This window comes from Serinus canaria, chromosome 8 (genome assembly GCF_022539315.1).
Source record: "Serinus canaria isolate serCan28SL12 chromosome 8, serCan2020, whole genome shotgun sequence".
Taxonomy (NCBI): Eukaryota; Metazoa; Chordata; class Aves; order Passeriformes; family Fringillidae; genus Serinus; species Serinus canaria.
The window spans coordinates 16,552,908-16,577,731 of record NC_066322.1 but is presented as its reverse complement, the minus strand read 5'-3'; the positions used below and the strand labels follow the sequence as shown (position 1 = coordinate 16,577,731).

Genomic DNA, 24,824 nt, shown 5'->3' with positions numbered 1-24,824 from the left:
CTGGCTGTTACTAAAGCCAGGATTGCTTTTACAGGAGTGCCAAATCTTACTAATTAATTTTCAGATTTATACTTCAGGGTGACTCTGGCAGTGATAATATTACTCAAAAAACAGTCACAGACTGTTCTTGAATCTTCAAGCACAAATCTGTAAATTCTTTGTGAGCTGCTAACATTTGGTTTCCACATATACATCTTTCCTTAAGAGTAAGCCCTGCCAAAAAGAGTTAGCTTATCCTTACAGTAGTATTTTGTGACTTGTCTTTTCATCAAAGCAACGTACTTTGATAAGTGCACTGAACACCCAAAGCCATAACAAGCTATGTTTGTCTCCTTTTTATCCCAACACCTTGGCATAATCTTTGTGCCTGAAGTCTCATAGACAAAAAGCATCAGGACTGGAGACTCACAGCTTCTGGCTTTGATTCTGCTCACGCACTGCATTAAAAGAAGTCACAATCAAGTCATAAAGACAAGAAGGCTTGCAAAACCCTCACCTTGCTTAAGAAAGGATGATTTTACTTGAACTTTATAGTGTCCCCACAAATTTCGATTGGACTGAGGCTTCCCATAATGTATGAAGGGCTGAGAGATCCCCTGGTGAAGAAGAAATAGGTAACATTTCTCCACTTTCTGGCACTAATTTAGAATTACAGAATGGCTGGGGTTGGAAGAAACCTTAGAGACTACCTTTTTCCAACCCTCCTGCCATGGGCAGGGACAACTCCTAGTAGACCAATTTGCTCAAAGCCTTGTCCAACCTGGCCTTCAACTGGGACATCCACAGCTTCTCTGGGCAACCTATCAGGCGGTTTTTACCAGCCTCACCGTAAACCACTTGTTCATCTGTGTTAATATGTGTCCCGGTAAAAGCTCCTTCCTTATTTTGGAGGAACTACTCTTTTCTGGCGTTTTGTATGGGTTTTTTTTGGGTGTTAGGGTTTTTTTAAGGACTGTAAGGAGCCTGCAGCTGGTTTTAATAGTCTACCCAGTAAATGATGGGAGCCTGTTCGCAATAAACGACACGCGTTATTTATTAACTGACTTCTCCGTAATTATCCCCAGACAGCACCCCGAGCACTTTCTGGCAGACACGAGGGGAACTCGGGGATGGCTGTCGGCTCCTCGGGCTCCGGTCGGACCTGCAGGGGGAAAAGGGACTGGGACAGCCCCAGGGGCTCGGGGCGGGCGGGGCTCGCCTCGCCGCCTCAGCCCCGCCTCGCTCCCTCGCGGCTGCTGCGTTCGCACCTTCAGGCAGCGGCGCGAGCTGTGCCGAGGCGGCAGCCGCCCGCCCTGCCCGCTGACAGCCGCCGTCTCTCGGCGGCCGCCGGTGCCCGAGGCAGCTCTTCCCCGCTAAGCCGAGCGGAGCCGGCGGCGCGGCTGCGGCGGCAGGCGGGGGAGCGCTCCTCACCGCTCCGCCTCCGACCGCCGCCCGCTGCGGGGATGTGTGATTGCCATGGCGAGGCGGCTCTTCCCGGGGGCCTGGCTGAGGAAGCCCTACTCCGCGCAGGTAGGCCGGCGAGGGGCCGGGGCCGGCGCCCGTCCCTCCCCGCAAAGTTCCCTCCGGAGCGGGCGCCCCCCGCAGGGCTCTCGCCGCTTCCCCCGGCCCGGCCCGGCGCGGCCGCCGTTCCCCTCCCGCCGGCGCCTGGCGGCGGCCGGGGCTCGGCTGCGCCGCGCTGCCGCTCGGCCGGCGGGAGGCGGCGGCGCCGGGCACGGCCGGCTGTGTCGGGGCACGGGAGCAGGTGGCGGCGGCCTCGGGGCCGCGGTGCCTCTCGCCGCCCTCCCGCCGGTCGGATCGGGCCTCTCCCGCCGCCTCCGGGCGCAGCGCGCTCTGCGGAGCGGCCGGCGCAGGACCTGTTACGCGGCAGGCGGCCCGCGGCTCCCGGGCTCACGGCGCGGCCGGCGGGGCAGCGACACCTGCGGCACCGCCACGGCCCGGGAGCCCCGTGCTGTGCCCCCGCTTTACACCTATTGCCAGTGCTGCGGGATCCATCCTGTCAGCGCATGGACCACAGCTTGCAGGAGCAACTCATGCCCTTTTTTGCGTGTGTTCTAAAAAATTAATGTCGGGCACTTTACTACTGCTGCTCCATGCATTTCCTTTCATGTTCATAGACACACTTTTGTATTTCTATATGCAGGTACATGTTTGCATTACTTCAGTTAGCAGAGTAAGGATGTTTTGGTAGGAAGTGCTGTTGCTGTTGTGTTGTAGGAAGTTCTGCATTGAAATGTTAGTCAGTCATGACGGCGTGCTAGCTTGATGGTTTATCCACTGGGTTTCCCCTTATCAGCTGGGTTGTATTTTAACTAAATTGTAACTAATAAAGAGTATTTTTTTGAGTTTGAGGAGATAAATAATGTTTACTTTTCTTATATATGCTGCTTTTGTGTTTGTCATCTGTTGATATGCTTAGTGATCATTGAATTAAAAAAAATTAAACTTCACATTGGTGCATTTTAAAATGTTGAATGTTTGAATTTCTCCTCATTTGGAAAAGTTACAGAGGGGGAGAAATCTTGTTCTCTTTCTGGAAGTACCTGGAGTGGGGTGTAATGCTTAATGAGAAGAATACAGATCTAATTTTACCCTCTTCAGTATTTGTTTCATGGTATGTATCTGCAACTCTGGGTCCATATCACTTGGGTTTTAAACCAAAAAAGATTACTCTAGATCTGTTTACTGAAGCAGACACTTGTACATTATTTGAATTACCATGGCATAAAGCTTTCAATACAAACAAAAATGAATTCATAATCTATATGCTATCTTTCAAATTAGGAGTCTACAAATAGTTTGCCTCCTTTGCCTTGATAGTCTTTTTCTTATCATTGTATGGTAATGTCTGATAATATTCTTCTCTACTCTTCTCAAAATTTAATTTAAGGCCTTCCAAGCAAAATACATTCTTTTAAAATCTGCTAAGAAACAAGAAGACCACAAAATTATTTATTAGAAAAGCCAAAGAAGTTAAGTGTTTGTTTCTATTGCATATTTTAAAAAAAATCTGATTGTGGTTTCTTATACTGAGAGTTGATTTTGCATATTCTATGGACTTGTTTTAGGAGAGCTAATAGTGGCTTTGTGACCCTAAACATATTTTTCTGTGTTAGTGAATGTATGTTGATATTTGATGCATGCATAGAGCAGCAGCAGCTATCAATATATTGGCTTTTCTTGTCACTGCATGTTACTGTTGGTACATGACAAATGTAGTCGTGATTTACATTAATGCTGAGTGCTTTACTGAGATTTGTCTCCAAAGAAGCCAGAGCTCTCTAAGTGAGTGGTAGACTTAACTCACTGAGGGCTATGAGCAAGGGGGAAAGACTTGTTGCAATGTTTCTATGCAGCATTTCAAGTAGCACACCAGGGGAGATGTTTGTACAGTGGAAGGTTATCACTGAGTGAATTCCAGCCTTTGCTGGCTGGTGTTCCAGACTTCTTCAACATTATGTTGTGAAATGAATTGCCAGAACATCAGGTTCTGTCAGACAGAACTTAATACTTGTTCCAGCTTTTCTGCCCTAATGGGAGCCGGATGTTATGAGCTGGGTTGCAATAGATATTCTTTGGCAAATGTTCTCTTGTTCTACACACACTTCAGCTTTTGTGCAGAATGCAAGACCCATAGGTAATCAGTTGATGATCTTTGAACCTAAAAAAGACGTCCTGCCTTGTGTCAGCTTGTGTAAAAGGAGCAGGGCACACACTCTTAGCTATCTTAGCTCAGCCCAAAACGTAGTGTGAAGTCCTCCCTGGGTAAATGTTAAAGTCCTGTCACTGCAAAAAATTGTAACTCTGAAGTATAAAGCTTTGCCATTGCTTAGATTGCAAATCATGTAATAATAGAAAACAAAGAAAAACACCCTAAAACCCGAAAAACTTTTACATGCCGCCAAAGACCACAAAAGTAATTTAATTGTTTTTATAGGATTTTACAGTTAGGTGATTAACACTGGGATTTTGTTTGACAAGGAGCATTAGTGTCCCAGATTTAAGGGACATTGCCCTGAAGTTCTTTTCTAATAGCTGTAGTTACCAATTATATTTGAGGCTGAGGACTAAGCAGCAGGATTCCTTATGACAGAAATAATGTAAAGTGCAGTTGCATGTGTTGAAGTTTGACTATAGATTCTGGATCATGTTTACAGACTCTTTAAAGGTGCCTCATGGACTTCAGTAACATACAAAAGACTGTCTTTGAAGGGCCAAAGAATAAGCAAGTTTAAAGCCCCACATAGCAGAAATTTCCTAAATAATCTCTTTGCTCTAAGATTTTAATACCTTCTGCTCTGCTTAACCTTTAAAGGAGAGATGTCCCATTTTCCATCCTGGTCATTATTTTATTGCAAAAGATACCTCAGTTCTGTTTCCTCACTTTGGTTACTCAGGATACAAAATAACTCAAGACATTGGCATAATCATAAGCATGCACTGTCTGCTTTTAAAGATGTGAACATGTCCTGTTCATGGCATCCAAGACAGTGTGGGCTAATTCTCTCAGACATCGTGTCAGCCTACCTGAAATGCCTCCTGTGAGAGACAAAGCAACCTGAACAGAGAACAAAACAGAATTTCTAACATGATTGGCCTACTTTTTTTATCTGTCCTTTTCTATTGCAAGCATGTAAGACAAATGGAGCGAACAACTCTAAATTAGAGATTACTACACTATGGTTATATGTAATACTTTCCAGAATTAAGCTCTCTGTACTATTAAACAAAGAAACACTTTCATACTCTTTAACCATAAAAGTGTTTTCAATAAAAAGTACACTCACCAAAAATCTGTCAAGTTATGTTGCATGTTGATTCACTACTCTCCATATGCTTTGGAGTGCATCCAGGCTTGAGTTTTGCCAGAAGTGGTTTTCCAGTTCTATTTCAGGGGGCGAGTGTCTAATTATTATTCAGTGCATATGACTTAGCAGAATATACAAGTGATGGAAGAAGTTGAATCTGTAACATCTAGCATTGTAAGTGCTTCCCTCATTCTTGCATTCCCTGGCTCATGTTTAAGTCTTGATGGAAGAGTAGAGTTGAAAAAAGGAACTGTTTCCTCGTTTTGAACACTTTCTTCTTTTTTTTGATAATTTTGGAACTCTCAGTCCTTCTGTTGCCCTAAAAATGTTCTTATGACAAGTTTCCTGGCAGTTTGTCACAGTTTCAGATGGAGTCCATCTATATGTGCTGTTCCCTAAATGCTGTCTGGGACTTCTTGCTCAGAAACGTTCCAGTGCTCTGCACAGCAGTGGAAGTCCTTGTGTTCAGGGTGCCTCACCCGTGTGGCCAGGGCAGCTCAGTAAAGCCCCATCCCCTCATTAGGACAGCGTGTGCCTGTGCCAGGGGAGGTGAGCTACATGTGTTGATGCTCACAGACCTGTTCTGGGGAGAACATGAAAATTTGGTACGGGAGTGTATGAGAAGAGGTCAAATAATGTTTGTGCCTTTTGCTGAACTTGATGAGGAAGTCTTTATAAGAGAATTAATTCCCTTTGAACCAGAGAGTGGAACCTTGGTTGTCTGTAAGCAGCGGGATGCTGTTGTCCATGCTCTGAACTGGCTGGGCAGCTTCTGCAAGTCAAAAGCTGCATGACTCCGTTGGCACAGTGCTGAGCTCAAAATAAATCTAGCTTCTCTGGAACTTCCTGCCAAATACATGATGTTGTCAGATGGCATTTGGGGAGGATTTTCAGTCTCAAGTACATTCCCTTCCAGCCTAAGGAGGAGGACAATATATACAGTATCCATACTGGGAGAATGGTCAATATTCTGCAGTGGTCCTGAGGCCTGCAGGCTGCTGCTGGTCTCTGAGGTTGTACTAAATGGATACAATAATACAAAATTTAATTAAACAGCACTTTGGTTTAAAATGTATTCTAAAGGCTTATGGAAGGATTTAGCAAGAAACACTGAGGAAGGAAGAGGTTTGTTGTCCCAGAAACTTTGGTTCCCAAGCAGTTTTTACATATGAAACAGCTTTCCCTAAAATTGTCTGCTTTATTTCTGTTGATCTTCCCCTGATTTTACCAGTAGTTTTCTGTGCTTCATGTTCTGCTACATAATAGTGTTATTAGAAATAGCTTTAAAAAACCCCAAAATTATAAAACCTGTCTCTAAAAAAACAAAAAAATCACTGGAATGAAAAGGTAATTGTAGCTCTCTCCCTTTTTAACCAGGTAGTTTTAAGATTGTCAAGTGAGTGTGTGTGAAGGCGTGAAGGAATAGGGATGCACAGCTGAGGCATGTGGCAGGACCACAGCTTTATGGATTGGAATCACCTTTGGGTCTTTTGAAATGGACTTTTTCTGGATTTTTTTGTTTCCAAGAGAAAGGCTATAATGCATGCTGGTTGTTTGTTAAATTTTAATAAATACTAATAAATTACTGCAGTCTTTCTGGTTAAAAAAATTGCTTATTTGCATCTGCTGCAGTTCTGTGCATGTATGTGATGGCAAAACTGATCATGAGTACTACCTTTCTTTTCCAAACATATGGAATAATTTCTCCATGACATACGGTCAAGTTAGGACCTGTCAATTTGCAAAAGAGATGAGATCACGGGGAGGTGTGTTATGGAAGCCTACAAAATCATGTCAGATGGGCTCACAGTGGAGAGAGATTGTTCACTCTTCTCTTCCAAAACATGAACTAGGGTGGTCTCAAACAAAGCTGATATGAATCAGACTTCAGCAAAATAAAGTCCAGTCCCTGCCCTGACTGTGGTAGTGGATAGTAGACCAGTGAATTAATTGTTAAGTTTGTTGTGGATGGTTATGTGGATTTTTAAGAGAATCTGGGTAGATTAGTGAAATATTTGAGATTTACTAAATATAGAGTATCACATCTGGCTTAGCAAGTTCTTCTAGAGGAAACTGGGAGCACACTTGGTGTATATAATATATGTTATTATATGTTCAATAGCATTTTTTATAGCTATTGCTGAAGATCAGGATAGTAATAGAAATGGATCTTATACTGACCAAATATAGCTGCTCTCATGCACTTCCTTATAATCCTGCTGCTAAAGCTGATCCTGATCTTCTAATTAGTTTCTGATCCTGATGTGAATATGAAAATCATCCTGTTAGCTGATCCTGATCTTCTAATTAGTTTCTGATCCTGATGTGAATATGAAAATCATCCTGTTAGCACACCAGACTCTGAGGAGGAGGAAAAAAAAAGAAGGAAAAGATCAAAACATCCCTCCTACTTTGAGGGAGAGCTAAGTGTCTTACAGTTCTTAATTTATAAATAGTTTTTCCTTCTGCCCCTGTGAAAACTATGTATGTGAGGCCACAGAAACAACAGGAAAGTTGTGCATACAGTTTGTGGGAAGGTGAAGGTGAGGCTACTATAGAAGAATTTTATTTGCATAATTGATGGTGTCATTTCAAGGAAGGAGTGGAAGACTTCAGCATATGGAACCTGACCCTGATACCCATTCTGCTCATTGTATCTCTATCTTACATATTTACACATTAACACAGATTTTTTTTTTTACCAAATTCCCGGTCTGTTGGATTTGATTTACCATGAGTGGAACATAGGGTAACTGGTCTTAGAGAAAAATGCAGCTCTGGGAGTTAATTGAGCTGTGGGAGTTAATGATTTTGATCAAATTGGTTCCTGCAGTCTGGCTTGCCCTGTGAGGGTCTGATATCTTTTCTTCTATTTATTTATATCTCAATTTTCCTTCCACTTACATACATCAAAGTGACCTCCCCTGTCAGTTTTGCTCACTGAAGGAAGCAAGTGTTCCATATAATGCAGTCTGCTTATTTTATCACTGTGAAAGTCAAATTCCTTAGAGATGAAACAGTAAATGATCTTTAGTAAATGGAATAGTAAATTTCCTGCTGCTCAGTGCATTACAAACAAAAAAATATTTTCCCTTTGTGTGCGCTAGGTCCGTCTGTCATACATGCGGATCAAGTACCTCTTCATCTCCTGGCTGGTGGTGTTTGTTGGCAGCTGGATTATGTATGTTCAGTACTCCACCTACACAGAACTCTGCAGAGGCCATGACTGTAGGAAAATCATAGTAAGTGTATTTAGTATGGCTTTCTGAAGTGTTTGACTATTTCAGTCTGTGCCACATGTGATTTAATCAAGTTCTCATATTCCATCATGCTGATGTAAGATTACAACTTCAGTTACAAATAAAACCAGTTGTGTCTCTTAACAATATTTTAGTGTAGGGTTATTAAAATTTTTTCTTAGGCTTTTCTTTCAAGACTCAGGTGTTGGAAGAGATACAGTTGTTGCCTCCCTTCCTAGGCAATTTGTTAAATACTTTTCTCCATTTGTTTCAGTGTGATAAATACAAGACTGGTGTTATTGATGGATCAGCATGTAGCAGTCTTTGTGCTAAAGAAACATTGTATTTTGGAAAATGTTTGTCAACAAAGCCCAATAACCAGGTAAGGCTTTACTTATCCAACCTAGTTTTATTATTTCCCACTGAATTGTCATTGTCTAGAATGTCAGGTAGACCTTAGTGTCAGCAAGTTGAATCTGTTTAATACAGATTATTTCAAATTCTATTTGCTGTGGCAGGCAGAGCATGTGTGCGAGTGTGTATATATATATACCTTTGCATAGGTGTGTGTGTGTGTATATATATATATATAAAAAGAAGATACACTGTCATACAAATTAATACATATAATATGCACCTATATACAATAATAGAAATTAGTCCTGTATGTAGAGGGGTATATGGTTATTTTATACTACATGAACATATACAATATCCTTCCACAGTTTGCCAGACTGTGCACACTTTGTACATCATACTGCTTTCTCTGCTATCCTGCATCACCAGTAGAAGCAGCAGCCTTGTAACAAGCTATGCAAAGGTGGCAGTGATGCCAGTCTGTTCTTTGGGAAGCTGTCTGTGTTCTGACAGTGCAGTGGCTCCTGCAGCAGTGGGCTGTCTTTGGAGCTGCCACTGTTCAAATTGCTAATTGCTGTCTGCACACAGGACTCAGTTTCTGATCAGTGTTGACTCTTAAAGCAGTGGTTGGAGGACAGGTGGTCTTCAGATGGACTTCTACAGTGTTTTGTACCTTTCTCCCTCTTTTTCTGCATAGATCTATTTAGGAATCTGGGGAAATCTGCAAAGTGTTATAAAATGCCAGATGGAAGAAGCAGCTCAACTTGATTTTGGTACTGACCCAGAACCAAAGAAGGAAATAGTCCTATTCGATAAACCAACAAGAGGAACCACTGTTGAGAAATTCAAAGAAATGGTATATAGTCTTTTTAAAGTAAGTATATTCTTATTTATTCTATTTTGACAGAATGGCTTGTTTTCTTGAAGCTGGAGAAAATACATTGTTGTATGAGCCTTTTTCTCAAGGGTATGTTAGAAAAATAATCAGCACAAAAATAGGTTTTCCCAGAAGTGCTTATCATGAAGCTTGAAGTAACTAATTATCAGGGTTTTTTCCTTACTCTTTACATGATGTAAGCTGGCATTCATCTTGTATGTCTATAGATTTTGCTAGTATTGGTATAGAAACCATGATGTGAGGCTGATGTCAGTTGTCATGCATTACAACAACTTTGTCTCTAACAATAGTGAGCAGCAGGTGTGTTAGGGTAGTTTTAAGGAAAATTTGGAAAAAGTTGATCTGCCTAGCTGAAAATGAAACACTTCTGATTCCAGCAATGGCTATTTTCTCTGTAGTCCTACAATGGGGGTGGTTACATCAAATAACAAAACTAAGCATTTCAGTGTAATTATGGGATTTGTACTCAGTTTTGTCTTGGTAGCCTTAATAATTGGACAAAATGTAATTCATAACATTATTCTTCTACCTTTGTAAGGTCTAATCAGCTGAAAACTAAACCTGATCTAAACTTCTGAATTCTTCATACTTTTTCTTAGAGAACAATGAACAAGCTACTTGATACAGTTTTTCTAAAGACTGATCTGATCAAGAAAAATGATTGAATTTTAATATTTGCATTTTGAAGTGCAAAGAAAGGTAGTTGTTTCAAAAGATTGTATGCTCAGTGCCTATGAAAACAGAACAAAAAGGAAGCTCTGCAGGGAGCTGATGGCAGGTCCTGTTACATTCATAACCAATGTAAACCACAACACACCCAGTTATTCCTATTATTCACAGAAGGAGAGTAACAGAGGCAGTGACAGATGGATTGGGAGTAGTTAATGAAGTCATACTTAATCTTTTTCATTTGTTGCTTTCAGGCAAAACTGGGTGAACAAGGGAATCTTTCAGAACTGGTTAATCTCATCCTGTCATTTGCTGATGGAAACAAAGATGGAAGAGTCTCTTTGCCAGAGGCAAAATCTGCATGGGCACTCCTGCAGCTAGAGGAATTTCTGTTAATGGTGATCTTGCAGGATAAAGAACATACTCCCAAGCTGATGGGTTTTTGTGGTGATCTCTATGTGACTGAAAGAGTTGAATATACCTCTCTCTATGGAATCAGCCTTCCATGGATTATAGAACTTCTCATTCCCTCTAGCTTCAGAAGAAGCATGGACCAGTGGTTCACTCCATCATGGCCAAGAAAGGCAAAAATAGCGATAGGGCTTTTAGAATTTGTGGAAGATATTTTCCACGGACCTTACGGAAACTTTCTTATGTGTGATACAAGTGCCAAAAACTTGGGATATAATGATAAATATGATTTGAAAATGATGGACATGAGAAAAATAGTGCCAGAAATTAATTTGAAGGAAATAATTAAAGATCGTCAGTGCGACTCAGATTTGGACTGCATTTATGGTACAGACTGTAGAACATTATGTGACCAAAGCAAAATGAGATGTACCACTGAAGTAATTCAGCCAAACTTAGCAAAAGCTTGTCAGCTCCTTAAAGACTATCTGCTTCGTGGTGCTCCTTCTGATATCCATGAAGAACTTGAGAAACAACTGTACTTGTGCATTGCCCTTAAAGTCACAGCAAATCAGATGGAAATGGAGCACTCTTTAATACTCAATAACTTAAAAACTTTACTGTGGAAGAAAATTTCTCATACAAATGATTCGTAGCTTCTCCACCAGCAGAAGAGAATATTGATGCCTGCCACTAGAGGTGGCCTAAGATATTTGATAAAAACAATCTGCACCTTTTTAAAAAGATATTTCTTTACTCAGATTTTATTAATGGTTCTTTCAGTCCTGCCCTTCCATCAGTAACTGAGGACAGGGCCTGTCAAAGAGTAAACATGCCACTGAATGACCCGGCAGAGGCCAGAAGGCCTTCTGGTGTTCAGTGCTGTGTTACAGAAACAAAAACTCTGCATGCTTGACTGTTCTGTGCACTTTGTCAAATCTTGAACAGGATGAAAGTGTTTACTGTGCCACCACATCAGCTGAGGGAACATCTTCCATTTCTGAGAAAAACATTGCTCACTTGTGAAATACCTGCAGAGGATTTTTTTCTTAAGTAGTTTTATGAAGAATCACCACTACTGCAAGTAATGTGTCCAAGTCCAAGCTGCTGTTATGAATAAACTGAACTGTGAGACTGAAGTTTACTAATACTTTGGCATGGCAGAATTTGCACACTAAATAATTTTTAACTGTGGAAAATTAGAATTTTATTCTAGAATGGATGGGTTGTAATATGAGACAAATCAGATTCTGTTTACACATTGTTACCTCACGCTTTCATCTTGAATGTTTAAGTAGTTCAACATTTTTAATTAAGTCATTGTATGGTGAGCCCTGTGGGAGCCAACAATTTTAGATTGTAATTTCTTAAAGTCGTCTATATGGTTTAGCAGCAATACCAGCACCTGTCTCAAAACTTCAGTGGAAAACTTTAACCCAAATTAAGCTGTAGCAAACAGTGAAAAGCAAGGACTTTGTGGACTAAGCTATAGTATGAAAACTGAACTTTTAAAAATACTGAATAGCAGATGTGTCCAACCAGTTAAAAAAGAACATTTGCATAGTGCAGGAATCTGCTGTATGACATGAGAAACAATTAATAGTTGTGGATAGTCTTCTCTTAACTGTCCCTCCACATTTAGCTACAGAACTGTACTTCAATCTTCTTACCGACTGCAGGAACTATGTAAGCAAGAGCTAGACCCGAATTTTAGGACAGAAGCTGGATTGTTCAGGATTGTGCAATACGGCTCAAATGGAAGCCTATGAGGCATTTTCCAGCTCATTCCTAGCTGTTACTAAGTGAGCTGCAATGTGATACTATTCTTTTTTTCTAGTAGCATCTATGAGTCACTGTTAAGACTCAAATAATGAGTAAATAAACATCACCTGATCCTAGCACTCCACAGAGCATGACCACTCTACCACCTTTAATCTTCGCCCTTGTATTTTTCAGATTTACATCTGTGTGTCATAATTATACAGAAGTGGATGTCCATAATACACCTGAATCATGCTCAATACTTACCTGTTGAATGTTTAATTTCTAAATGCTTTAGGTACAAAATTGTTCAATCTTTATGATGTTAATGGCAATCATCTATATACTTCTGAATCCTGGCCCCTTAATTCATTTTCAGCAGAGGTAAGAACATGCCTTAAGTATTTGAAAGGTTAACTGCTCTAGGTATCCTGTCTTAAATGCATTCCTAGAATGATGACAATGAAGTACAGGACCACAATAAGGTAATTTCTCCATACCAGATGTAATAATATGCAGCTTGGGTTAAGATTGTTTTGTGAACATCAGCCTTTTAGTTTAAGAAATACTATGCTCTTGCTAATTATTGTCTTGAACTTGCTCATGTGCTCCAACTATGAACTAAAAAGTATTTGTAACCAGCAACGCACTACAAGTGTAAAGTGGTCATGTTCTTGTGAAAAAATCTGACAGTGACTGCTATTTGGGCAGAGATTACTTCAAATACCCAATGTCATTGGGTATCTTAACTGGAGAATATGTTTAATAGTGCAGTTTGTTGTACACAATCTTCATTTTTATTACTGTTGCATAAAGTTGAAGCTTTCATTGGGAAAAAAAAATACACTTTTGTTTACAATAAATCACAGGCCTCTTTTTTTCAATAGCAGTATTTACACCAACTACCAGTACCTTAGAGCAAAGTATTCCTCCATGGAGCCTGCTTTACTGGTGTTTAAACTGTGCAAACAGTTTCTGAGTCTAGTGGAAACCTACTGGCACACAGAAGTGCCTGTGAAACTGAGAAAAGGCCAAGGACCAGGGCAGGACAAGGCTGGTAAGGAACACTTCTCTTCCAGGTGGCTCAGCCTGCAGGCTGCAGAGGGAAACAGACTGGGCTCTGGGAAGGTGCCACCCTTTAGGATAAGGAGATGAAAGCTGGTGACTGGTGAGGTGGATGGACACTGAGAGGAGAGGCAGGAGAAGACTGAGGAGGTGCAGACTGGCATCAGGGAGGGCAGGGTGCGTGAGGGTATGAAAGCCATGGGGTGCTCCTCAGAGGAACCATCTCTAGTTGCTCCTGCACTAGGAATAAACTGCTTTGTGTAACCAGATGTTCTGGGCTCTAAGAGAACCCTAGGGGTGAACTGGAAGGGAACATGGTCTGGTGAGTGTGTGGGGAGTCAAGGGGAAAGGCTCTGGTGTCTGAGTCTCAGTGTTTCCTTAACAAGGCCTCTGAACCTACTCCTGTATATGCAACTTAAAGTGAATTCTCTTACAAACTAAGTAACATGAAGTATTCAGTTCCAGACAGTACCTGTTTCAGTGGCAGCCAAAGCTTGGAGGTGATAAGTGCCTGAAAGCCTAAGGTTACCTTTGGGCAGAGGCTTTAGAACCTGCTGTGACTGCTCTTGGTTTTTTCCAAAGCTACATCCAGACTCCCCCCAAACATGAAGTATGCTGAAAGAATTGTGAAATACAGGTACAGCCTTTAAAAACAAAATATAAATCTTTCTCTAGTTAAAGCAATAAACTCTTATACTTAATCCTTGATACTAACCAACTAAAAATTAATCTAATTTACTTTCTCCTCCTTATAGAAGTAATTCTGATGCAGCAGCCTTGGTCTTTGAAGTCTGTCACCTCTCTTCTCTGTGAAAACTCAATTCACACAGGACTTTGAGAGGGGAGAAAAAAAATCTCTTTCAGGTACAAATACCTAATAAAAAATAATAAAAATATTCTATATTTTTATAAACTATATAAATAAGCTGGTCTTACGCAGTTGCTTCCTCAATAAATTTATTGCCACTTTTTCCAAAGCTTCAAAGAAAACTGTGGAAGTTGTCTTAGCTCTCCGTTCTACGCTCCTGGGCCCTGAGGAAGCTGGCCTTCTTCTGAGCAACACGGTCTTTCTTTTGGGCAAGAGACATCTTGGGACAGTTCCATCTGTAATGGAAGCAGAGTGTGCAGTAGATCCAAAGCAAAAAAGTAGCAGTGCAACCCAACTGTGATTAAGAGTGCAGGGGAAAATATATTCCCACTTCTGTGACATGCTTTATTTCCTCATGATCTAAGGCTGTAGTTAAAACACCACAAAAAGCATGGCTGGACAGTTCCAATTTCTCTAGAGAAAAACTCTGTATTCTCTGTGACTGAAGCATAGACATTATCAAGCCAAATGCAACAGCTGTGTCTTGATTTCTTTTCCCACACACCCTTAAAAATCCAAATAGTTTGGTACTGACAAAATAGTCAATGAGCTCTCAGCTGAAGAGAAGCAGCTTTCCCACAGAAAACACTGGGACCTGAAAGTACACACTATTCCAGCTATTCAAGCCACAAACATTCTTCACTTTGATTTTTTAAATAGTTAAAGAGCTCTTGAATTTTATAATCCTACTGCTAATTTAACTCTGAAGTTATACAGAACTGCTTGTATCCTAATCTGGCCCAGAAGACATAACTAATCTCATAACTGCAAAATTGCATTACTAGTTTCACTGTAACTAAGATACCTCCAAGAGAGAAGTCTCACAGACATTAGAAATAATGAGAATTTTACCTCTTTTTCTTGACGTCTCTCTTGGGTTTCTTTTCATGGACTGGGTTATCCCGTATAGCAGCATGTGCTTTTTTATACATTTCTTCCATCTTGGGGAAAAAAAAAGAAAAAAATTGAATTTACCACAGTGGTCTAGTCATAGGTTTATCAGAAATCCAAGATTCCTGTGCCTGCCTTGTCCCCAGGCATGCAGTAATGCTGCCCACTCTGGCTCCATAATGGCACAAATTTTAAGAATATCTTTGCTGGTGGTTAATTAAGACCACTAGATCTCTGCTGCGAAAAACTTTTTAGATGTACAAAGAGCAAGTGTCTATACAGTGACCTAAATCCTAGACTCACTTCATTTGAATACAACTACTATTTGCTTAGAAAGCAGATAAGTTGGCATTTACATTATTTTTATAATTTGTTAGGAAAAACTAGCAACTAGTTCAATTTATAAAACCCCAAAACCCCATGGAAATGAAGGGATAGAAAGACGTTTGCTGTAGCCCAAAAAGGGGATATGAGAGAGCTATGTTTTAAAGCTCCAAGATCACTTACTAGGAGAACCAAGCAAGAATATTACAGGCAGCAGGACAAGCCATCTGGAAGGAATACTTGGAAAAGCTAAAGCTAGAAGAACCACCTCTGTGTTCCTACCCATCTTTTAGTATTTTATTAACTCTAAAATGTGAAGCAGTACTAAAATAAAGTGCATTACAGTCTAGACCTTCATGAAATGCTACCCTGGGCTCTCTCTATTCACCTGGAATAGCAGAACTCCTTTCTAGGGTCACACAAACAGTACCACAGATGTCACCCACAATCACATGCTCACCCACAGTTACAAGCACTACATCTGCAGAAATGATAGGCTGTGGGGCAGGATAAGGAAAGAGTAGAGAGTCCGTACAGAAACTTCTTATTTAGTTTGTTGGGAAGGGGGGAAAGTGGTCCAGCACAGATTTAGGTCAAATCTGATTTATAAGGGAGAATACAAAGTTTCACAGCAGGCAAAAAGGTTCCACTTTCAGAAGTTCTACACTAATATTAGAGTCCTCAATGAAGGAAAAAAATATTTTCTTCGCATGGCTAACATACATTATGAGTCACATAATTTTACATATCAGACTTATTAGCATTATTAGAGAAGTCCCTATCAGCATCTCTATTTAAATTCCCGAGCTCCAGGTGGATGAATCTTACCCCGTCGGGTGTTACGTTGTTCTTTATGTACTGGGAGAACTGTTTCTTGTAGGCATCTTCATCCTCCTCCATCAGGTACCGCATGTAATCGGCCACGTTCTGGCCCATGATGTGCTTGCGGTGAACCTCAGCATTGAACTCTTTGCTCTCCGAGTCGTAGCCAGGGAAACGTTTGGTGCTGTCAAACAGCAGGTACAGTCTTGTTACGGCTCTAATGCAGAGGCTAAGATGCACACTGAAATGACTCATACATCAGATTCTCCCACAGATAACTGAGGGATAGGGCCCTCTTATAAAAAAATAAAAATTGGAAGTTTTAAGTTCATCTCAGCTGCCATCAGTCCCGTCTTGAAACACTGCAGTACATCATATACACACTGTGGACCAACTACAGCATGTTCAGTCACTGCAAGTATCATCACGTAGCAGCCAACTCAAAAATCTGGACAATTAGCCAAGAATAGGACAGCAGGGGAGAGCTAGGACAACACACAAAAGATCTCAATAGTTTCTTTCCTCCACTGCTGCTACCAGTGTTAAATATCAAAATATCCTTATGGAAATTTGAAATTAAGGTGGACTGCTCAGACTTACTCTTGTACTGACAACTGCAGCAAGTGCCAGTGGGTTTGTACCTGGTAAGTAATTTTTTCACAGTGAAATTAACACCTACACACAACTTGGTGAAGACTTACACCAAGCAAATACCCTTTGAAGATCTGATAAGGGCATTCACTTGATTTTTGGTAAAAGCAACAAGATAGTTCTTTAGTTTCTACAAGTTTCCTAACACCTCGACAGTTGTAAGATTCCTGACAGCACTATCAAAATTGCATTTGTAGATTAAAAACCAACCAACAAAAAACCTCCCAACCCAGAATTTAATTACATAATGATTACTATGTCAGTACAAAATTATTTCAGCATAAATTGATTAGTCTAAGTAGACTGTCACATAGAGAAGCATCTCAGGCTAGCCCCAAAGAAATTCTTTGTAACACACATTACCTATGAGGGATAGACAGCCCCCCATCCACTGCACCCTTCAGAGCACCAAAGACTTTGTTTCCAGTGGTAGTTCTGGCAAGACCTGCATCCAGGTAGCATGTAAAAGCACCAGGCTTGCCATCCACACTTTCCACATTGTATTCATCACCAGTGACTTCAACTTGGCCTTCATAGATCTTATCAAGGCCAAATTTATTCAGAAGCTGTGGGGAAATAAAATACACTTTTGAAATTCCCTCCATTTATTGATAATAATTTAGAATTACCACTACTTTAAAATGTGAATTTACAGTAGACTTGTGTTTGAAACACATTTTTTTACAAAAAGTTTGTACCCAATACTAATAGCAAAGATTCTTAACAACCACCACTGTAAGTGTGTCTGTTAAGTTCCAACCTTCTGTTCCTACAGGTACACCACTGAACTTATTCATGAAACCCTGTGGAAAATGGATGGCTGCTGTTTACATATTTTCAAACTCCACAATGTGCACTTCTTACATTTTTGCCCTCCCTCCCTCTCTCCATCAAACTTAAGGGCTGAGGCATAAAAGTGGGCTGCTGGAGCTAAGACTGCATGCTGTCATACCTCTCCCTGTGACCTGCCAGTCACAAGACACATCAAATCCATGACAGTAAAGAGGAAGAGTTAGGATTCTGAGAACCCAATGACTCAGTGGGCTGACACAGCACTGCAGGAAGCTGTCCCCGTTCCCTGAGGGAGCCAGGGCAGCAGAGCAGCAGCCCCAGCCATGGCCGTACGTACCCTGCGTGCCAGGAGCAGGCCGGTGCAGTAGGCAGCAGCGTAGTTGGTCAGGCCCACTTTGACACCGTACTTGGGCAGCTCGTGGGCGTAGGCAGCGCACACGATCATGTCCCCCTCGATTCTGGCATAGGCAATCTGGCAACACACAAACGTTAGGGCTCCACCACTGGGGCTCCGTGTTCTTCCTCTGACACCTACTCAAGCCAACACGAATTCTGGATCCAAGTGTGCAAAAACTGCCAACCTCTGCAAGGGAGCTCAAGGAGCGGTGCTGCTTTGGTTTGTTGGGGGGTCTGCCCCCCCCCCCCCCACCCCGGTTTGTTATTTTTGCAAAAGGAGTCATCAACTCCTCAAGTAAAGACATAAAAAATTCAAACCTGTATTAGTCCAGCTAAAATGTTTGTCAGCAACAACTGGTAACTACCTTTCCACATAGATCAAGAGGCCAGAAACTGCCTACAAGAGCAACCTTTCAAAGAATCACTATGAATGGGGATCAATTTTGTCCCATTTTCTGATACATCTCAAAAAATACAAGCAGCATGTCAACACTGGTAGTAACCTTATGGAATGATTTTATTAATCATGGTCTGGGACCATTATCATCCCAGGGTCTCCTGTGGGACAGCAGGACTATCAGAAAGGTTTCTGCTGTTCCTTTAATCTATAGAATCTTCTCCTTCTGACTCTCACACCTCCTCCCTACACCCAAATGTTGTCCCATTTTTTCAGGATTTTGACATATTGGAAAGGGACTATCAGTCAGATGAAAGATCCTGCAACCACTGATTTTCATTTTGAGTTTCAAAGATAAAATAACCTCATTAATGACTGAACTGTTCTCATCAGATAACTACTTTAAGAAAAACCAAGTTAAACTTAGCTGCTTCTTTTTGGAGCTCAACAACATAAATTTATTATAAAACAGGCATTCCTAAGTTTTAAACTTCAAAATTAATCAAAACATTCTAAAAATTAAACAAGAAAAGTGAGCCACGGTGAGGACCTGCATATGATGCTACACACAACTACATACTAATGACCATGAAAAAGCGCCTACTGTTCTTGTTTACAAGCCTCCTTCAATCTCACAGGACAGCCATCATAAGGCCTCAGAGCTTCATGTGAGTCACACAACATGGAAATAGAACTCTCAAAAGAGAAGGCACCTTTAGACACAGCACAAATCAATGCAGGTTAACAGGTCACACTATCATCTTGGTTGTCTTTAGCCAAGCAAAAAAGGCCTCTTTTTGAAGCCCTTTAAATATAGCAAAAAAACCCCTCATAGACATCTTCTCTCTCCCAAAAATGTTCTACTTAGCCCAGAATCATTAAAGCAGTACAATCTTACACAACAAACAACCTCGAAACAACAACAGCAAAAGTGCTAACACTTGTGAAATTTCTTTTCTACAATGCTCACGGTTTATTACTGAAGTTGTGGTAACACTGAAGACTGTCTTCCTCTAAGGAGGTGTTTTACAATACCAACACTGTGCAGATCCGGCCTAAGAAACCCAGGTGCTCCAAGCCTCCCTCTCTGTGCTGACCTCACCCGGGCAAGGCTGGCAGGTAAGCAACAAACACCGCGGGCCTTACCTGGCAGATGATGTCTCTGTTGGTAACACGCACAATCATCCTGTATTTAGGAGTGTTGTACTTGTTTTTATCTTGAATAACCAAACGTTTGCGAGCATAGTAGTCAGTTTTTCCCTCTGAAAAACAACAGATGCAGTGTGCAAAATGCATGCACAAAGTAGGAATATTCACCAAGGACATTTAATTGTGTGTTACAGGCAATTTAATAATACCTCTCCTTCTCCTGAATTTCACTTGGTATCTCTTGAAGTACGCCTTATTCTTGACAACTTTCACAAACCCCTTGGATAAGAAACATAAACTATGTGTTATTAACGTATAACCCTGTAAGCCAACACCATTCTAAATAAACGTGCCATGAATAAAACCATGGAACAATCAGAAATTAAACAGGTTTTCTTGTATGTTTAGGTAAAAAGAGCAGGATAAAAATGAAATGGTAAAAAAAACCAAAAACATCCGGCACATCAAACCCCATAAATTTTACTCCTCCACAGGAACTAATGTTTCAAGAGAAAACCAGTGTATCTTTTAACAAAGTATCTTTTAACTGATAGCCTGTCCGCACGGACAGGAGCAATGTCTGTGCTCATTTCCTGGCAGTCACGCACAGCCGTGACTTCTCTGGCACGTTCTACCACGGAGCCGCTTCCCCCGCAGCCCCCCGCCCTCAGCCAGTCCGACTACCGCACCCCAGGGCTCGGCGCGGCTGCTGCAGGGTACCGGGGGCTGTATCAGCCCCGGCCCCGCAGCTCGGCCCTGAACCAGCCGCCGGCGGTGGGACAGTGCAGGCGGTAGCGGGGCCGGGCCGAGCCCCGCTGGAGCCCCTCGAGCCGCCCGCGGCGCTTGCCCCTTCAGAACGGCAGCCATTGCCACGCCGGCGCCGGGCGGCCGCCCTGAGCCTGAGACAATCGGGCTCCATCCGTGCGGGCAGCGCGGCGCGGCAAGCGCGGAACGATGGACGCGATGCCGCCGACCCCCCCCCGTGCCGGTACCGACCATCGTGCCAGGCACTGTCCGGTCCCTCAGGCCGGGGCCCGCTCCGCACAACGACTGCGCTCCGCAGCAAACGGGAAAAGGCCGCGCGCGCCGCGCAGCCGCAGCTCCTGCCCTGCCCGGCGGGGCGGGGCCGCGCGAGCGCCGTGCTGCCCCCTGCCGGCCAGGCGGACCGACCGCGGGTAGTCCCGGCAGCGCCGCCGGGCACGGGCGGCTCCCGCCGGGATCGATGCCTGCGCTGCCCGCCCACCCCCCGGAGCCCCCGGAGCCCCCGGAGCACGGGCCCGGAGCCCCGCGGGTGCTCCGCCGGGGCCCGTCACTTCAGGAGGGACACTGAGGTGTTGGAGCGAGTCAGGGAAGGGAAACGGAGCTGGGGACAAGTCTAGAGAATGAAGGATCCTGTGAGGAGCGGCTGAGCGAGCTGGGGCTTAGCCTGGAGAGAAGGGGGCTCAGGGGAGACCTTGTCACTCTCCACGACTGCCTGAGAGGAAGTTATAGTAACATAGGACAAGAGGACGTAGTGTAAAGCTGTACTTTAAAGGGGAGGTTTAGGATGGACATTGGGAGGATTTTCGTCACAGAAAGAGTGGTTGGACGTTGGAATGGGTTGCCCAGGGAGCAGATGGAGTCACCATCCCTGGAGGGGTTTAAGACTGGACATGGTACTCAGTGCCATGGTTTAGTTTACAAGGTGGTGTTCAGTCAAAGCTCTGATTTGATGATTTCAGAGGTTTTTTCCAACTTAATTGAGTCTGTAATATCAGAGAAACACAATGCTGAGGAAAAAGTAATATTGCTATCATCTAATGTCTACACATAATGCATGATCGCTTCCAAGTCTCCTTATGTTAAATGACTGGGTAGTTATTAGCCAGAGATATATCACAGAGAAGGGGTTCTTAAACAGAAAAAAATCCATGCTTTGGTCTTTTATACAGTCACCATTTATGTATATGTTATAGGATTTTAATTCCCATCATTTTATAGGGAAAATTCTCACAACCGACCAAGCAGCAAGTAATTAATAACATCAAACCAACTAAAATCTCAGTTCAATACTGTTCCTACAATAAATTATAGCTGCTTGGGATTACTGATATTTGATGCATTAAAGCAAGAATATAGACTTGCACATATATATACACTGGATCAAACAGGTCAAATGGCATCAGGTTTCTTGACGTTGTCAGGCAATAGTGAATCTTCATTCCTGATGCATTTGTCTGGTTGTGCTCATTCATTTCACTAAAAAAATACAAACAATCCATTCAGCTAGTTATACGTAAGCCAGTATTTTAAAAATATTAGTTTGATATAAATAACCAAGAAAATTAAATAAAAAAATAAATGATTGCTACATCAGACAAGTACCAGCATGGCTCCTAATTGGTAGTGACCTGCCAACTTTAGCGTCTGAAGTAATTTAGTATCTGAAAGGACGTTGTAGCAAGATGGAGATTTGCCTCTCCTCCCTGGCAATTAGTGAGAGAACATAGCCTTGAGCTGTGCCAGGGGAGGTTCAGGTTGAATATCAAAAGGAATTTTTTCACTGAAAAGGTGGTTAGGCTTTGGAAGTGACTGCCCAGGGAGGTGGCATAGTCAGGATCCCAGGAGTTCAAGAAATGGCTGGAAGTGGCACTTAGTGCCTTGGCCTAATTGACAAGGCAGTGATCAAAGGTTGGACTCAATGATCTTGGAGATGTTTTCAACCTAATTGAAAAATGATTCTGTGATCTAAGAATGAATTTTAGAAAGTTCAGAATTCTATGTGCTTTTCAATTTGTACAGAAAATAGCTCTAGCAGAGCACATATTCTTTTCTCCCCTCTGGCATATAAATCCATAGGCTTCAAAAAGTCTGCTGCTACTGCTGGGCAATTACTTCCATGACAAATGCCTCACAGACAATGGTATCATAAGCAAGACTTGTTAGTCTTTTTGTTAAACAAGGAAAAACAAAATCTTCTCTGTAAGAACGCTTTTTTCTCCTCAGATAGCTCACCACAGCAAAAATCAGCCTGTTAACCTACCACACCCACAGGCTTTCTCGCTCATTGCTACCCTGCAAAATGGAGACTCCAGCTGGGTTTATTAGCCCCACCCCAGCATCTCTTACAAATTCAGGGTGAATGGCGCCTCCGGGCTTTTTTCCCTCTGGCTTTTATTGGCAATGTTTGTTGGAAGGGCGACTGCTATTCATACACATTCTGAACACGTTAAGGTAAAAGCTAGTATTTTCAAAGCTTTAATGAAGTACCTTTTATTTGCATCACATTAATGGGGGGAAAGTATAAGCTTTCTTTTTTTCCTTTAATGCTATTTCTCAATTTCTCTTGTATGTGATATTTTTACTTAGGTGTGTTCTGGAGAGCAAGGTATCAAGCAAGGGTTTTAGAGCAGTGTCTAGTACTTACAAGTCTCTTAGACCTGGCAAAACTGATGCTTGGAGCAGCATCTCCTGCAAGCAGGGACTCTCTCCCTGTTTGTTTGCAGAGGACTCAAGGCAGTAAAGCTGTTGTCTGTGACTGGACTGACCCTTGTGGTCACTTGTAGGATTGTTTTGGATCTTTTTTGCTGTTGCTTGCAAGAGTGACAGCCTTATTTCAATGAAAAAAGAGTTTGGCTGAAGGCCTGGCGATAGCCTAAATCTGCTATTGCTGCATACTTTTTTAAAAGAGTGTATTCTTTGCATACTTGGCTATAAAGTAGTGTTGTAGAGTACTGTATGTATTCTGGTAGTGTTGGAATTACTTTCATAAATATTTTTAAAATAAAATTTATTTCTTAAAGGTCTTGTTAGAATTCTTCCAAAGGAAAATTTCTGTATGGTTTTGTCTAGAAGCCTCTACTCACTGTAGAAGGACAATGGCGAATGGGCTCATTATTAGATGGGGAGCTGCTCCGGGCAGACAGTCTCTCAACTGTTTGTGTAACCTAATCGGCATCTGGCTGAAACGTGTCTGACAAATGAGCCTAGGGATGGGCCTGTCTAGCCCGAGGCGCTGGTGCTCCCGGAGAACGCGTTACCGTACGCAGCTTCTAGAGCAGAGACGGCGTTATGGAGATGCCCGGGCAGACACTCTGACTACACCAAACCCAGCTTTCCGCCGAGCGGCGGTGCCTTCGTGCCGCTGCCGTGAGGAGCGAGTGCGGGCGGCGGGGACGCCGCGACCCGGGGCCGGGGGGGGCTCGGCTCACGGCCGGGGGCCGTGCGGAGGCGGCAGCGGTGACACAGCGGGCGACCCGCGCGAGGGCAGCACGCGAGCGACCCGCACGCTGCGGAGACGGCTCGCCGCCCGGCCTTCCAGCGTACGGCACCGGGAGCCCCGAGACCCGCAGGGAGAGCCGTGACACCGCCCGGAAGCAGCGCCGGTGGGTTCCCGCCGGCGGATCCGCGAGCTCCGGCCGCCCGCGGGCAGCGCGGCGGGGGAGAGCCGCCGCCCGCCCCTCCCGGGGGGCCAACGTGGGCCGGGGCTGCCCCTCGCGGCGGCTGCGTGCCCAGTGCGCCTGCGCGCGGCGCGGGCAGGGACGTGGCCCGGGAGCCGGGGCCGGCGGAGCGGCGCGCGGGGCTCGGCGGGGCGCGGACGCCGATGCCCGCACGCGCCGCCGCTTCCCGCCGCGGGCAGCGCTCCCAAGGTGAGGTGCGCCGGGCGCGCGGCCCCGCCGCGGGGGGCGGGGGGCGGCCGGGTCCGGGCGGGGCACGGCAAGGCACGGCACTGCGATCGCGGTCGCGCTGTCCCGTCCCCTCGGGCGGCGGCGGGGCCGAGCGGTGCCGGGGCAGCGTCGGCCGCCCCCGCCCGGGCTCTCCTGGCGCGGTGGGCGGTGGAGCGGGCGGCGCTGTCGGGCAGGGAGCGTCCGCGCCGGGCGGGGTGTGGGGAGGCCGCGCTGCGCGGCCTTGCCCGGCTCGGGGGCCGCGGGGCTGGCGTGTCCCGGCCCCTCCGCGCCTCGGCCCGGCGGGACACGAGTGGGCAGCGGTGGAAGTGCCCTGAGGCACCGGCCGCGGGAGGGGCCGCGGCCCGGGGAGCCTCCGGCGGGTCTGTCTGCAGAGGGCGAGTTCTTCCTTGGCTTATCGGCGTAACGCCGGGCCGGGAGCCCGCGGGTCTGTCGTTCTAGAGCGAGATAATTTTCGGTTTTCAAATACGAGAACTCCAGCTGCATCAGTCTGAAAGTGATTATATAATGAGGGTAAAAAGTCGATAATAATGTTCTGGCTACTTATATATTCCAGGTTTAGTTATTCAGTTATGGCCGTGCTTCTGTGCTTCCATGTAGCACCTGCTAATCGTCAGCATTGATAAAGCAATTTTGTGGCGAAGGAGAAGTTGGCTTATGCGATT

General features: G+C 43.8%; 3 protein-coding genes and 1 non-coding gene across 10 annotated transcripts in view; 2 read left to right on the top strand and 2 right to left on the bottom strand.

Moving 5' to 3' along the window:
• Positions 1-1,383: 1,383 nt before the first annotated feature.
• Positions 1,384-12,662, top strand: DIPK1A (divergent protein kinase domain 1A). The gene is made up of 5 exons (XM_050977374.1): positions 1,384-1,509; positions 7,913-8,047; positions 8,319-8,426; positions 9,099-9,275; positions 10,223-12,662. The coding sequence occupies exons 1-5, from the start codon at positions 1,456-1,458 to the stop codon at positions 11,033-11,035; spliced, it is 1,287 nt and encodes a 428-aa protein (XP_050833331.1). The 5' UTR covers positions 1,384-1,455; the 3' UTR covers positions 11,036-12,662.
• Positions 12,663-14,145: 1,483 nt separating this feature from the next.
• On the bottom strand, positions 14,146-20,629 carry RPL5 (ribosomal protein L5). The gene is made up of 8 exons (XM_030226448.2): positions 20,492-20,629; positions 19,705-19,774; positions 19,493-19,608; positions 17,891-18,025; positions 17,125-17,327; positions 16,117-16,294; positions 14,926-15,014; positions 14,146-14,309 (listed from the first exon to the last, which is right to left on the bottom strand). Exons 1-8 carry the CDS (start codon positions 20,492-20,494, stop codon positions 14,210-14,212), a joined length of 894 nt encoding a protein of 297 aa, XP_030082308.1. The 5' UTR covers positions 20,495-20,629; the 3' UTR covers positions 14,146-14,209.
• Positions 16,447-16,543, bottom strand: LOC115483928 (small nucleolar RNA SNORD21). Its single transcript, XR_003944678.1, has one exon. It is a non-coding gene; the product is annotated as a small nucleolar RNA SNORD21 (small nucleolar RNA).
• Positions 20,630-23,731: 3,102 nt separating the features above from the next.
• Positions 23,732-24,824, top strand: part of EVI5 (ecotropic viral integration site 5) — a 70,369-nt gene continuing 69,276 nt past the window's right edge. For 2 of the 7 annotated variants that reach the window (XM_030226439.2, XM_030226437.2), the window contains exon 1: positions 24,016-24,123. The gene's annotated coding sequence lies outside the window, so the exon portion shown is untranslated. Of the gene's footprint in view, positions 23,860-23,980; positions 24,124-24,824 lie in introns of those variants that run through there. The other 5 variants (XM_050977367.1, XM_050977365.1, XM_030226435.2 and 2 more) reach the window with 4 other exon arrangements.